The sequence below is a fragment of the Mycteria americana genome, chromosome 10 (genome assembly GCF_035582795.1).
Source record: "Mycteria americana isolate JAX WOST 10 ecotype Jacksonville Zoo and Gardens chromosome 10, USCA_MyAme_1.0, whole genome shotgun sequence".
Classification (NCBI taxonomy): domain Eukaryota; kingdom Metazoa; phylum Chordata; class Aves; order Ciconiiformes; family Ciconiidae; genus Mycteria; species Mycteria americana.
In genome coordinates this window covers 6,684,089-6,699,620 of record NC_134374.1, presented here as the reverse complement: position 1 = coordinate 6,699,620, position 15,532 = coordinate 6,684,089, and the positions used below count along the sequence as shown (strand labels likewise).

The following is a 15,532-nucleotide window of genomic DNA, read 5'->3' as shown; positions in this document are numbered from 1 at the left end:
TCCAGGCAATTTTGAGATAAAGGTACACGGAAAAAAGTTTAAGTTAAGGTCAAATGTACTGAATGAGCAGCCTAGACAAGGGCTAAATAAGCACAAGGACACCATCCCTGCTAAAATTCTGACAAACAAATCATAACAATATTAGTATCCAGGGGAGAAGGGGGGGGGGTGGGTGGGGGGGGGAGCTCTCAAAGGCACTCTTAAAGAACGGAAATAAACGGGACATTGGTCGCTTATTCAAGAGAGCATCCCAGAGATGCCCCCAGCCTACCAAATTTGAAGCAAACTGCTGCTGTTCGCACTGATCTGACCTGTCATTGCCCACCTCAACGCACAAGAAACTGTCTTCATCAAACTCAATTTCTCCAAAACCTTGTTGCATTACTTGAATGCTTTCATGAAGGAACTACTAACTTCACATCCCTTTCCTAATTTGAGATGTTCTAGGACCCCTAGAGCTTTTATTATTTTGATTTACAGTTTACAGTATTAATTTTTTTTAAAATAGCTTTTCTAAAAGTGTAGAATTGAAGCTGTTATCAGCTGAACGCAAATTTCACTTTTAAAACTGGTAACTGCAGCTTTTTCTTCAACAAAAATAGTTAATATAGGCAAAATATGATGGCCTTTCCTCTTCTTTTCCAATGAAAAAATGCTCGGAAAAGCTTAGCAGCAGAAATTACACAACCAGTTTTGGGAAGCACGATTACAGTACAAAGAACTGTACATATTCTCCAGAAGAACAGGGAAGTTTTCACGCGGGGTTCTGTCAGACAGCCATGCAATCACTTTAACACGCTCTGGATCACTTTTCTGGGCACAGCTATAGCTTTTGACCACTGTACCGCCACTACGATTTACATCTATAAAATCTGGCAGTAGCTACAAAAAACGTAACAAAAAAAGGCAACTGAATCTCGTTGGAAGGCACTCATTTACAAAGTCCATAACAACGTGAAGTCTAGCCGTTAAAAACGTAAAAAAAGAAGAAAATTAAGATTTAATCGAAGAACTACATTCAAGAAAGCTCAGCAACATGAAGAAGGCCTACAGGAGAGAGACAGCTGAGGAAAATGACAGGCACAATTGAGATTGAATTGATACTTTTAAAAATGGAATTATTATTATAGAATAGTATTGTCCTACATTACCTTGTTTTCCAAGTACTTGTCATCACCCACCTCCATCAAAGATACGATCCCTTTTGGATGCCAATAAATATCAGAAATTAAACAATCTCAGTACTAGAGATTGCTTAGGATTATGAAAAAGGAGGAAATGGCATAAGCTGCATTTCAGTGTCATAAATTGATTAAAGAAAATTAAATTAAAGCAGTTATGCAGGAATGAGTATATTTTTAAAGAACCAATTCGTGTTTTATCAAAAGAATTCTGAAGCACAAATTGACGATTTTGACAAACGCTTCAGAGAATGAACAAGCCCATGACATTCATCAGGCTACTAAAAAAAAAAAAAGGGGGTAGCTATGGGTTGAAAAGCAGCAAAACACTATTGTGAATCACACCATCCCAAAGAACTCAGTAGACTTTTCATGGGTAGGAAGTTAAAGTTAACAGTATTGGTACCCTGAAATCCCATGCTAGGACAAGTATACGTGTAAACTATAGGAAAAGGGAGAGGAGTAAATTTTAAAGAGACAATTATTTAGTTATACTGAGATTAGAGAAGATGGGGATTTACTGGCTCTAACAAGCTACAGGAATCAGCACCACACCATCCAAAGGGGAAAAAAAAACCCAACCAAACAAACAACAGCAATCACTAACTTCTTACATATTGTCTTTGGTTGTTTAATATCAAGAAATACTTTTTACAGAATATGTGAAGACTATTCCTTTGAATTTCATTCTGTGTCAATATCTTCTCTGTGGCCTCTTTGGTAAACTAGAGGACAGGCTTTACTTTCTCGGAATTGTTTGTTGTTTTCTACATTTTTATCACATATCTCTTCAAAACTCAAATTTCTTTCATTTACAGGCTTTTGTACCAAAATGGTATAACTGGAACAGACTTTACATTGTATAGTGAAGGTATTTGTCCTGTGTTACAAACTTAGAACCTACTAAAACCATTTTCCACAACATACTATTGAACTTACAGCAGGATTTAGAGACAGGAATGAACATTTTTAATAATAATAATAATAATAATAAAAATATCCAAAGTTACATTAGCCAGGATTAGAAGTATTATCTCTAAGATTTTAAAATGACTCCTTTAAAAAGCCTTGTAACAGAAAGGAGTTTTCAACACACAGCCAGAGCTGCTCAGTAGCTGAGGAGAGGGGAGTAGGAGGCGAAGAGATGTTTAGGGTTTTTCCCCCTCATTTCCTTGCTGTCTTGCCAATTAAGCTTAGAATGTTTATCAGGTGTATGATAAACGTAAGAAATGGGAAGTAGCACACACTTTTAGTGGTATTTCAATTGGACTATATACAATATCTCCAATGTCCAAATCAAAAGCATTCTGAGTAATGTCAGATAAAAGTTAATAGGAAAAAGAAACCAACAGAAAGGCTATTGATACACCTTTAGAAAACATAACACAAAAATAATTAACCATTGATTTCTTGGCATGTAAAAGTTCTATACAAATTTTAAAAATTTTATTTGCAGGTACTAACCTCTTGAAAAGCTCACTCTGTATTTACACTAATTCTTTTAACAAGTTTATCTCAAATTAAAGCATATTTAAAACAATCATGATTGCATTAACTTTTCTACTTTAAATTATTACCCAATTAGTGCTTTATTCACATTTTAAAAACTTGTACAATTTATTACAAATATAAAACAGTGCAGTTTTTCATACATTATCCCAACTCTGAGACAAACACTTAAAAGACATGGAAAAAGATTTTGATTTCTATAAACATAACATTTGCATTACTCATACCCCGTTCTTCACTGTCCTCCCCTAACCCCGATTTAAAAAGATCAAACATACAACATACTGTAGGTTTATTTTTATTCAAAAAGTTACTGTCTCAAGACATAAATACAAATCAGAAAACAGTACAATTAGGACAATAGAATGTGGAGGACAACAGGTTAAGGTAATATATAAAACATTTTTAGCTGGTTGAAAACAAAGCTGTAAGAACTGCTTTCACAAAGAAACACTCCTTCAAGAGTAAGAAAAATCAACTTAAGTTTAAAATCATATATACAGTCCTCTCAGCAGTTCTATTAAATGCAGTGGTGTGAAAAACAATATAGGCAGTACTTTTAGACATGAGAGTATTTATTTATGTAAAATGAGTTAGGCAGATCTAGTTTTGAGTTTGTTGTTACCCCATGACTTAGTAAAATAATTACATTTTATCATGATCCTTTAGATAATCTATGGTTTTTGGCTACCACAGCCGAATGTTTAATTTCTGAGTCTAAAAACAGGAAGCCTTTTTGTATTCACCCATTTGGGGAGATTCTTGTATTGCAAGCATATTAAGGCATGGAATGATTAAAATAATATACCTCAAGAACTGAGAGACAACTGACAAAAAATATACATATGTAATATAAGTTAATATTTCCTTTAAAATGATGTCTAGCTGCCTAAGCCTTGCAAAATGAGTCGATGTCAAAATGGCATAGATCCACTTTCTGTTTTAGACCAAATTTAATTTATTTGTGAATGGACACAAAATGAAGTTTAAAGCTTAGCTTTCAAAGAATATTATGGGTTGTTTATGAATTTCTATTATCCAATCTAATTTACATACAGAGGAAATGTACTGTAACCTGTTAGAAGTATCTTTAACCTGAAGACTGCTTGCAAAGACAGATAGATAAAACAATATAAAATACAAATTTAAAAATCATTTTTAAAGCATGAATTCTCATGCTCTTCTATTTTTAAACATTGTTAAACTTTCAATATATTTCTGAAACCTCATAATTTTAAGTTGGAATTTAAAAGTAAGAAAAAACTAAACAAACTGCGCAATTATAAAATCAGCACCAATTTATATATATATATAATTTTATTTAAAATTTAGATCCCTATTCCCACACTCTAATAAGCTGTATAATTTTTGTTTAGAATTTTTCTGCAAACATACTACAATAAGCTTCTTTTATTTGGAGACAAAATACAGTGGCACTACTGGAAGGAATTTCACAACATTACATTTTTCTTAAAGGACAAGCAAACTTTCAGGGTTGATAATGGGCAAGCATAACTGAGATTGTTATTTTCTGGTAGTTCATAGTTTATGGACCTTTCTGAGAAGGCTAGCATGAAGCTTTCGGAATAAAAGTGTGTTTTAGATTAAAAAGCTGTTAAAATTCTGCTTTATGTATTTTTTCCATGATTAATTAATACAAACCTTCTGTTGCTGAAGTTTGCATTTAATTTAAAATACTGACACTCTTCTGGTTCTATCACTGTAAGAAAACGAATCCATCTATTATTTCAGTTCATGGATGTAAACAGCAATCCAGCAGAGCTCGTGATTATTTAGTATAGCCAGCAAATGTATAGAGAGGGGCTCAAATCTGTACCAAACACCTCTCAGACTGTTAGATTAAAACTCGGAGGGAATACTTCTTATGATCCGGAAATAAACTGATAGCACATAAATAAAATATTGATTTTTTTTTTTCCCCAACAAAAAGTGTAGCTTATCCTCAAATTGTTTACTTGTCCTTTACATTTCTTTTTTTCAGGCAAACAAAACTGCCCCTTCAATGCACTTGATCTTGAAAGCATGTCATTCTCCTTAGAGAAAAATCTGTTCAGAATTTCACTGTATCTACCACAATTTTGTATTGAAAAACTTCCTCTTCCACTTAGAAAATGACTTCACCACTGATTTATTTGCTGCTCTGGTATTAAAACATTGACACCCCAAGAACCTAAAAAAAAAGTTAGAAATGGTGTCAATTTGTAGTCTACTACACAGTTAACAAAAACAAAGCAATTAGTATATGATTTAAGATTAAGACACTTCAAGTTATGTTAAGGCATTGTAAGTTTATTTTTCTTCCAAACCAGATTCACCACACTTCTGATTTATGTAATAATATGAAAAGGGCACCTCATTCTTTAGAAAATACTTTTTCCCCCACACTTGAAATTAACTAGATCCAGTAGGAATGTGTTAAAGACTGCTCTAATTCTTTTAGGTAATAATTGCAAAATAATTTTTAGTTAGTTGCCTAACTTAGACTTCTTTGACAATGGCATTCTATAGGCCTTAACTTGATTTCAAGTGTGTAGTTTCTAGCAACTAAGCCTGGGACAAAACACTCTATACACTGGCTGCTGCTGTGTCTGTGTTCATAAAAACAACAGGTCATCTTGCAGTGGCTACCCAGGAAACAAACTTAATATTTCTTATTAAATATATCAACTCTGTCAGGAAGACAGTGAAAAATCAAACAATAAATCAGGTAAAATCAAAATATGTCCTTCAGGAGACTGTGTGATTAAGTGAAGAAAAAGCTTTCCTGAAACGAAGAATCAGTTTCCGCTTCCCGTGTGGGAGCACGCCATATAGTTTATTATGCCAATGGAAGTAGGTATCACTACTGATATGCCAAAAAAAAAAAAAAAAAAAAAAAAAAAAAAAGCCCCAGAAGATCCAGATCTTGTGACTGTCCTAGCTTTTATAGGACTTTATAACATCAGAAAGAGCCACGAGAGACTTAATTTTCCTGAACCTTAACACTGCTGTTCACATTTATCTGTTTACAAACCAATTTTTACTGTTCTTGGTATTAAATTCAGTTTAGATGCATCATACAATATAGCACACTAAGACACAACTGCCTCTGGTGGCAGACATAACTGGACACATCAAAAAATGAGAAGACAGACTAAAATTTTGATCATAAACCATGTGCATCTGAATAAATTAAACAGTTTTATTATGTCTAGGTCTATTAAAAACAAGTGCAACAACTCCAAGAATAATGGACCTCAAATAAATTATATGAATAAAGCAAATTAACTTTATTCAGTGAAGGTTTTTTGCATTTATGAAATTGGGTTGGTTTTTTTTTACATTTAAAATACTGACTGATAAATTCAGCTCTGATTTAATACGGATTCATGTTGTCTCCTAAATTACTAGCAGAGCTTTCCCCATTTAGGCGGTTAAATTCATTTAGGTGGGGTTTATGCTAAAGAGCAGCTGTGTTCTGCGATGCAGCTGTTTTCTGCAGTCCTGCTTCCAGGATCACCACCCTTGCTGCGTCCTGCCTGGGAGATAGGTTTGCTAGATGGTGCCCCTTGACCGTACCACCTCATTTCTGTGCACCGCTGCTCCCTCCTTGCAGAGGAGCAGTAGACAGCTTGTTCTGCTGGCACACTGAGGCAGGCCACCGCTGGGCTCTCAGAACGGGCTCCAAAAGCTGGCACAGCAATGCGACTGTAACCGGCTGCCATCATGTGGTGATACTCCCACCCTGCAGCTAAGGAGTGCCTAGCAAATCCTGGGCTCACGTGGGGTGATGAAAGAGAATTAAAGTAACAGGAAAGAAACCTAGCTAACAGTGAACCTATTAAAACTATTCTTAATTAGTTTTAGAAATTGAAAAGCTGAAAGGTTTCTAAAAATCAATGAAATGCACCTGCAGAAGACCAAATTTTCAGCATTGTCAGAATAAAAAACAACTGGTATTTCACAGATCAATCAAAAATCAAGAAGGGGAGGGCAAGAACTATTTTAAAACAGAACATCAGAAAACAGGTGATATACTTTCTTGGTGTTACTTCAAGAACAGAACACACAACAGTTAGATGCACAACCTAATCTGATTCATTACTACTAAAGCAAAGGCCTACTGGTACAAAATATATGGATTTGCATTTAAAACAGTATTTAAGACTTCTTTCTCCCACAACAAGAACAGGTTCAACGCTGCAACAATACTGTAAAAAAATACATAACCGTCTTCCAAATTCCACCAAGCTGTCCAAGATTCCCAGGAAGCCTTGTTGTACTGTCCTCTGCTGGCTTGCTGCAGCTTGTTATTTCCAGTGTAATTTTGTACCAGCTACACAAGGTCAAAAATGGCTGCATACATTACAAGTGGTTCAAGACAGAAGGAATCCCTCATGCAGATTTTTAAAAGAGAATAGAGACTGCAGATTTATCAAGTCGGAAAAAAGGGCAACTGCAAGCAGAAACTAGACTTCGGATGTTTTGGACCTAAAACTTCATATGGAAAGAAAAAATACCTCTCATCTCTATAAACAGATAGCTGTATTATCTCTATTTTCTCCATTATCTTACTTATGCACAAAAGTAAATATGCCAATCTAAAAAAAAAAAAAAAAAAAAACCACCACAAAAACCAAAACCAATGCAAACCATCCAATGCTGACAACTAGTAATGACATCAGAGTCACTCAACTAAGCTCATCACAACAGGAAACTTGCCTTTAATATTGTGTATGCACAATTTTTTTTTTTTTTTTTTTTTTAAAGCTCTTTGCTACCAACCTCTGCAAGGGTCTTTTCCATACTAGATGTGTTTACTTCTCAGATTCAAAGGCTTTTGATTTTTACATAACTACATATAAAGTAATAAGTAAAAAAATCCTATAAATTTGCAAAGAACACTGACTAGCTTAGAATTTATGAAGCCGAATTACAGCATAAAATATTTCACTGACTGTACCAGTCTGCCAAAATAGGCCAATGAAGACAACCTAAAGATTGCATTCTTTCCATTTAAAATTTGAAGTAAGAGAGTACTGTAACCTTAAGACTGATTTTACAGTATTTTCCTCTTATGTAAGTTAACCTACCGATTCATCCATGATTGAAGCGGGGTCAAAGAAATCGGGTTTTAGTTCCATTCTTTCTCTCCTGTTCTTTGATGGTGGCTTTAGAAAGCAAGCAAATAAATGTGTTAACTGTAATTTCAGAAAATAATCCAGAGTTTTTACACTGTAATAAATGAAGCTGAACTCTCAAGGGGTAAGAATTTACAGGGGATAAATGTTCATCTCTCACATTATTATTACAGGAGGTGTTCTTGCTTTTTTGTATGGCAGTTTGAACAGATGGCACTTGTATACAGATAGTGGCACAGCCGTTTAAGAATGCAGAGATCAACAAGCATGATTTTTCTGTTTCACCAAAAGGAAAACTCGATTCAAATATCCTACTTTAAAAGTAGAAACACAAATCCAAAATCCACTAAGACGACAAGTAAATTTCTTACTAGGTCTATGTCCATGGTGTCAAAATCCATGCCTTCATTGAGATCTTCAATCCGCCCTTCTGATGACATCATCACATCTTCAACAATTGGCTCTTCATCATCCTCCATTAGACTTGTGCCACGTCGACTGAAATGAAAAGAAAAAGCATATTGTTTAGCACTAAATGAAGTTAAGTTTTATCTGAATATTTAAAAAGCTAACGTTCAGTAAGGAACTGCCAACAAATGACAATTCCATTAGCCAGAAAAGAAATTAAGTAATTAAATAAATGCATAACTATTATTAAAGAAAGCTGGTATTTAACCAGCTAGCAGATACTAAGAGAGTGAGGGAGAACGACTAACAAAGATCAACTTATGGAACTTTGTGGTACATCTCTAAATGGGTATTCTGAGAGGCTGCAGGAATTGAACGTAAGTTTTGCCACCTAAAGAAAAATCGCTCCGGCCTTATGACAAGGCGAAGAAGAACGTCTTGGAGATAAAGTGGATACATAAATCCATTTTCAGACATTCCCACACAGTCCTTCATCCTCTTTCCTCACAAAGTCTACATGCAACATCAGACCTTATGAGAAAAGTAAGGAGTCATTCCAATTATACTAATTGGTGTCACTGTATTAAAAAAAACCAACCCCCCCCACACACACACACAAAAAACCACTGAAACTATGTTACATGAAGTACTGGTATTAAAGAATTAAAAACAAGTAGGGGAAAGATGTAAAGCTCCTCAATATATATGTCCATGGTTTTAGTTTACAACTGTACTTTTCTTCTGTAGAACCACAGTCTTCATTAAAGCAGAGAACTTCTAAAACTAGTCTTCCCCTTTCCAGCTAAACTAGCTCTGGAACATAATTTCATTAGCGTGCATGTCAAAATGCACACATGATGAATCACAATGAAGTAAATGACACTACAGTAAGAATGTATGACCTCTGAAGGACAACATTCAATTAAGAAACATTGGGCCGTCTTCATCTTCATTCACAATATGAAAGACAAGGGTTTTGTATGTTTGGGTTGGGAAGTTCTACAAAAACTGGTACTACAGGATTCCTCTCAACTTTGGTGTCAGTTTAGGTCAGACAAAATCTGTATCGATCACAGAAATGCTGAAGACGGCAGTTTGCTTAAAAGGAATAAGTTTTTAAAAATAAAGAACAGCTGGACTCTAAACTTACAACTCAAGTCAAAGCAGAATGAAATAGTAGAATTAAACTGAGCAGAAACTTTCTGCTTCACACATTGAACACCTATTTTAAAACTAATTTTTAATGTTCTATTTCTAAAAATGATTCTGCAGTTAGGAATACATAAAGAAGATGTTTCACATGTTGCACTGATTATATGTATCTGCCACAGATAGCATTGACTTCAACAACCAGTTCCCTTTATTACAAAGCTCACTACTATTTAATTTTTCTGGAATTTAAGTTCAAAAATAAGCAAGAAATCAAACATCTGTTCTGCTAAATGCATCACCATACACTTTTACTACTGCTTTTCTAAGGCAACTTAAAATTTTAAGACACAGAAAAACACTACTCAAGAACTAGAACATGTATCCTTCTTAAAAGATACAGGAGTAACACTGCATTTAATAAACCCTCCCCTCCCCAAACCACTGAAGGAACATTTCACTCTCACTCACATAGCGTGTTGCAAGTTGGTTCTCAGCTTGACGTAGTTCATCGCTGCCCTCTCCTGTTGTCGCGCGGCTTCTTCCTGTTGCCTTTGAGCCAACATCCACGTTACTTGCGTGCTTAAAAAGACCATTATTCTATTTTAAACACAAACTGGTTTTGTGTATGAACACTAACACAAAGCAGACCTACTCATCTACGTACTTGTAATCGAGCGGAGCTTGGTGGTGTTCAGGCTGCATAGGATAGACACCCATATAACTTTCTTCAGGTCGCAATCTCTTGGGCTCCCTCATTATTGTGGAAGTAAGTTGAGGTGTCTGCATCATGACTGGTGTGTGCATTGTCTGCTCCCTGTTCAGCCACATACTGTCACTACTGCTGCTTTCTTCAGCTAGAGGGACATATAGGACATCAGTACATTTTTTCAAACCAGTCTAAAATTGAATGTTTAAACATGACTTAAATGCATGTACTTTCTGCTTACTGAGAATCAATTTCTTTACTTTTTGCCAGTGTCTTATGTGTGCCCCAAAAGGCCTGGATTTACAACCACTGGCTAGAGTATTTAAAATACTTTTATATTCTGTGACTTAACGCAGCGTAGTGCCTTTATTTCCTTTTGTGAATCAGTGTTATGTTATTCAGACTCTTCAAATGAATAGTTTTCTCACTAAGACATATACATGAAGTTATCCTGTTTTAAAAAAATACATTAAAGCATACAAATTCACTCAAGCTAACAAATAGGGATCGACGTGTAGTTTATATGAATATCTACTCTAGTAAATTTGAAGATAAGAAAAGTTCTACCTTCAGGTACTTTCCGTTTCCCTGTTGCTGGCTTTGTCTTCTTATTTCTTACTGTAGATCCTCGACTACTAATTCCACTTATCACTGACATAGTATCATCATCCCCACCAGCTAATAAAGAGTTTCTGTAGGACATGAGAGGAAGCCACACATCTTCTCTTCGTAGAGACATCTGAAAGGTCATAAACTTCTCCAAGTAAACATACCTTTAAATGGAAAAAATAATTACAAAGATGCAAAATATCTGTAACAAGATGTTAACATGTCAAGATAAGTAACTACTGAAATTAACACCCAATGCTCCTCATCTAATTAACAAAAAGGCCAGACAACAGCAAATCCAGAATATGATTTCTGTTCATCCACTATAAAATAAGAGTAACAAGGATAAATACAATTTACCCTTTGTGATTATACTTGACCGCATTAGTGTAAAATTATCTTGATGTGCCGAAGATTCCACTTTAGGTGAATGCAATACACATAAATACATATTTATTCAGATGCATGTCTTTTATGATTATCATTACAAATATTAAGAAAATACTTACACTGTTCTTTTGTCTTGTCTGAGAAGTTTGGAGGAGAACTCACTCAGAATATCAAGAAATGCCAAATTTAATGGTGGGTGGCTCTCACCTTGTGGATTAGGCTCCTTAAAAGCAAATTCTATGCCATCCCTAAGAAAAAGTTTAAAATTAAGTCACATAAAGCACAAACTAAAGAAAAAGTTCTAAGCGCTGGGAGCTATCAAAACCGAACATCTTTCATCTATGCCAAGAAGGCAGTAATTCAATGTTTCCATGTTCTGGCAAAAAAGTGAACATTATTCATAATTTGAATCTAGATGCACTCTTTCAGTCATGATGTTTCTACCTTGCGTTTCAAGTTTTCTGCATGAGGCCAACATGACCACCACTGACAATGAAGTGGATCAGTTCTTACTGTTACGGGTAAGACATTAAAAATACTTTTTCATGATAGCATCAACACTGCTATCATTTACAGGCTTATACAATGATGATGAAGAACATCAACATTATTTAACATTTGGGTTTAATTCAGAGAAAAAACTGCAGTCTTCTCCTAATTTATAAATGGGCTATATCGTCTCTAGTGCTGATGCATTTTGTATTAACAAACTGATTTTGAAAGGCTGAAAACATAATTTTAATGTTAGTCAAGAAGTGTTTACAAAAAGGGAAATAGTACAAAGCACACAATTACTTGTGTAACATGGCAATAGCTTCTCTTGTTTTCAACTGATCCAGTCCAAATGTTAAAGCAAAACGTCGAGCAAGTTCCTTTATGCCACTGAATGTCGGTGATGATCTGTCAAAATTATAACCATTTTCTTGAATCATTTCATTGAAAAGCTGTATGAAATGAAAAGGGAGATTTTCATTAAAAGATTATGCCAAAAACTTTGGATCAACCAACACAGAGTTAAGTTTCAGTAAAAAAGTGTTTTACAGCTTTTTTTTCTTAATTCAACAACCCCAAAAGACAAATATGGAGGCTTAAAAAAGCAAAGTCAAGGCTACTCTTGAAGAGTCTACGCTTCAGAGTTAATCCTCGAAATGCACACTGTCCAAGCACGCATCACACTGTAAATATGCTGGATGACAGACTTCAGCACTTCCCTAAACAAGGTGTTCTAGAGTTGAGAATACTAAAAATTAGTAGGATTCCCTGATACATACACTAACAGAGAAGAAATAAATGGGGTAAATTCTCACCTGGTCTTTACTATTACAGTTTTGCCAAACTAAAACTAAATTTTTTATTATTTTTTCAATATACAAGTATAACAAAGAAATTCTAAAATGGAAACATGTCTTCAGGGCAGTTGCCAAAGACACCAGAAACTTTGCCACTGAGGATCAGACTTCTAACTATTCATCAATAGCTGGCAAAGCTGAATACTCTGAACTTTACAATCTTTTTTTTGCTTTGATTAATCCTTTTCTCATCCTACTGAATTTGGCTGTAATTCTCTTCAACAGTCAATTTTTATATTATTTTCTAATTTTGTCTAACACACTCACCATTCACTCTCTCATATAACACAGAATAAACCAAAACCAGACTTACTAGGGCTATGAACATTAACTTTTCATTTATAGACACGTTTTGGCCCATAGTTGCATACTTTTATGTTGGTGTTGCTCACTGCAACTTAGTTATTCCCTTTATCCTCTATCACTTCTAATATTTCTTCTCTGGTTAGTTTCTTTTTTAAGAAGTTTTCCTGGAAAAAATACTAGTTACATGTTTAACTTTACACGTGGAGGTTTTTTGTTTGTTTGTTTTATAATACTTGGGTCCCCTCATGTTACTATTCTTATTGCCGTATTAGGATTGTGTAACTGCCTCCCTATTACATGCGTAACTGTACTTACTACATTCACTTCCTCCGTCTGCCCTTCAAAATATTAAGGGGCTGGTTATTCATGGGACAGAAAAGACTAATAAGGATAGCATTTACCCAATAGCACAAAAATTTGTGAACTCTGGTGAAAAGTCAGCAAAAATTGTAGGAGTATTTAGTTGCATATTTTATGTTGCAGTTCCACCAGCTACTTAACATCATGCTGCTATCAAAAAGAAAGGCCCCATCCTCTGTTGTATTGGCAATATCCATACAGATAAACCACCTTAGGGGCTTCATTAAGGACTTTTTCTGGTTAGTTCTCAACCAGGATCAATATCTAGATCTATATCCACCATGTGGCTCTATGACCTCTAGGCAAAAAAAAAAAAAAAAAAAAAAAAAGGCGTGGGGGGAGAGAGGACAAATTGGGGTACATTATTCCTTTCAACAACAGCAGAGATCTATGTTGGATTGCAGTGGTTTGCAGAGATATGGCTTTATTGTTCTGATCCTGTAAATAAGATTCATGCAGATGGTTCATGTGAGCAGATGAATCCGACTCTGACCTCGACTGAATTCATCAGGTCTCCACACAAACAAGCTCATTTACTGAAGAGAGCATTAAATCATGTTTTAATTTCAAAGATGGGTGAAGCCCCTACCAAACATTAAGAAATACTGAATTACTAAAACTTCCCATTACTTCTCAGAATAGTTTAAAAACAAACAAAAAACACAAAGCAAAGCAAAACAAACAAACAAAAAAAAAAAACCCACAAACAAAGCCACAAAACCCCACCACACAGGCAGGAAGTGTTTTCCCTTGTTTATCTGTTCATGAATAAGTAAATTAGCAGTTTCACAACATGTTTCTGAATATGTGATTCATACTATTGTTTTAGTTAAGAAGGAATCACAGAGTTACATTAATTTCGTATTTATCAGCCTCTCGCATCCACTTTTTGTAGCACAGTATTTGGTAAGTATAGGAAGACTTTCTGCAGTTTTTCAAATAGTTGCAGAAAATGTGTTTCAATTTAGACCTATTTATCCCTACCTTCCATAAGAATTTCTTCATTAATACATCACACTAGCTATTAAACAACAGGACGTGATCTACAGTATGGAATATCATGCATTAAAATATTGTAAATCATTCTTACCTGCTGCAAGCTAAGAATAAGCGTTTTAGCACACTGGATTTTGTCTATCTGTCTTGTTTTACTCATCGTTTCTTTAATAATATCACCATAGTCATTGTAATACTAGGAAAAAGAAAAAAAGTTAACTTCCGATTTTAGTTGAAAACATTACAACTACTGAATTCTTCAGAAAACATCTAGGATATGCTCTTTAAAAAAAATGTTTTGAACACTTTCAAAAGGAAAAAGCCTAACATGTTCATGATTACATCATCCAAATGATATCCTAAAACACCTCCAAAATTATCAAATCAGAAAGAGTATATCTACTTCTTTTCATTCCTGTCGTTAGTATTACTTAAGAGGCAGAACGACCTATTTATCTTCAAGGCCATGACACATTTGTTAATGACACATGTTCACCCCTTCAGGGTACAAGATTAGAATCTAATCTTTTTAGTAACTCCTGTAACTCTGATGGGGAGCTTTCTATTTTCTCTGCTGAAAGGAAGCACTTATGGATAGCATCATAGCCATAATTTTTCCAGTGAAGACAGCTGCCTGTTCAGTTCTTTAAGTATTTCAGGTTCAATAAAGACCCAAGTAGTTATTTAGAGATTCAAAATATATAGGGTACTCAGACAAAAGCAAGCTGCCCAAATTTTACAATTTTTTAAGGTAAAAACAGCTATAAAGATCACTGGGCAGGGGTGGCAGCAACCAGGCAGGAGGTGGAACTCAAATTTTTTTTTTTTTTTTTTCCTTCTTCTACAAAGTTTAAGCTGGAATTATTCGATGAGGCTAGACATGATGGAGTTGATCTTTGTGAGGAGATTCTCAAAAGGCCTGCTAAACTAATAACTGAATTAAAAATACACCATTGATCAGGATAAGAAAACATAAATCTATGAAAAACAACGTAAAAATAATTATCAGGTTTCCTTCCTCCCTCCCAGCTACCCACACACTGGAACTGTAAAACTAATCTCAGTCATTTTTTCCCCTTCTTATGGAAAAAGAACTTTTAAAGGCCTACAAACTACCAACTCTGGAGTTTCGAAGTCTTCACATTTTGAATCAGTTATCTTGTAAGGTGAAGAATAAATAATAATTTAAAAAATCCACAGCTACTGTATTCTGGTAGTTTATGAAGTATCACTACTAGGCTTCAGATTTACCTTCATATATTGCTTGAAAATGTCTGCAGCTGTATTCATTTCCACCACAGTATATACAATGAGTTTACAGAAAGCTGCAAGTAGATTTCTTCTTTTGTGCAATGCTTCAATTTTGCTAGCTTCATCATCCTGCTGTCCATCTAGAAAAGAGTTCAGAACATGAAAACTGTCGGT

At 34.8% G+C, this 15,532-nt stretch overlaps 1 protein-coding gene across 4 annotated transcripts in view; it reads right to left on the bottom strand.

Moving 5' to 3' along the window:
- Window positions 1–1,817: 1,817 nt before the first annotated feature.
- Window positions 1,818–15,532, bottom strand: part of STAG2 (STAG2 cohesin complex component) — an 83,138-nt gene continuing 69,423 nt past the window's right edge. Inside the window, exons 25-34 of one of the 4 annotated variants that reach the window (XM_075512733.1) lie at window positions 15,359–15,498; window positions 14,202–14,303; window positions 11,892–12,040; window positions 11,216–11,344; window positions 10,665–10,870; window positions 10,056–10,245; window positions 9,860–9,970; window positions 8,203–8,329; window positions 7,784–7,861; window positions 1,818–4,881 (exon numbers count right to left, since the gene is read on the bottom strand). In XM_075512733.1, the coding sequence (XP_075368848.1) occupies window positions 4,858–4,881; window positions 7,784–7,861; window positions 8,203–8,329; window positions 9,860–9,970; window positions 10,056–10,245; window positions 10,665–10,870; window positions 11,216–11,344; window positions 11,892–12,040; window positions 14,202–14,303; window positions 15,359–15,498 (1,256 nt within the window). In that variant the 3' untranslated portion in view covers window positions 1,818–4,857. The other 3 variants (XM_075512732.1, XM_075512730.1, XM_075512734.1) reach the window with 3 other exon arrangements.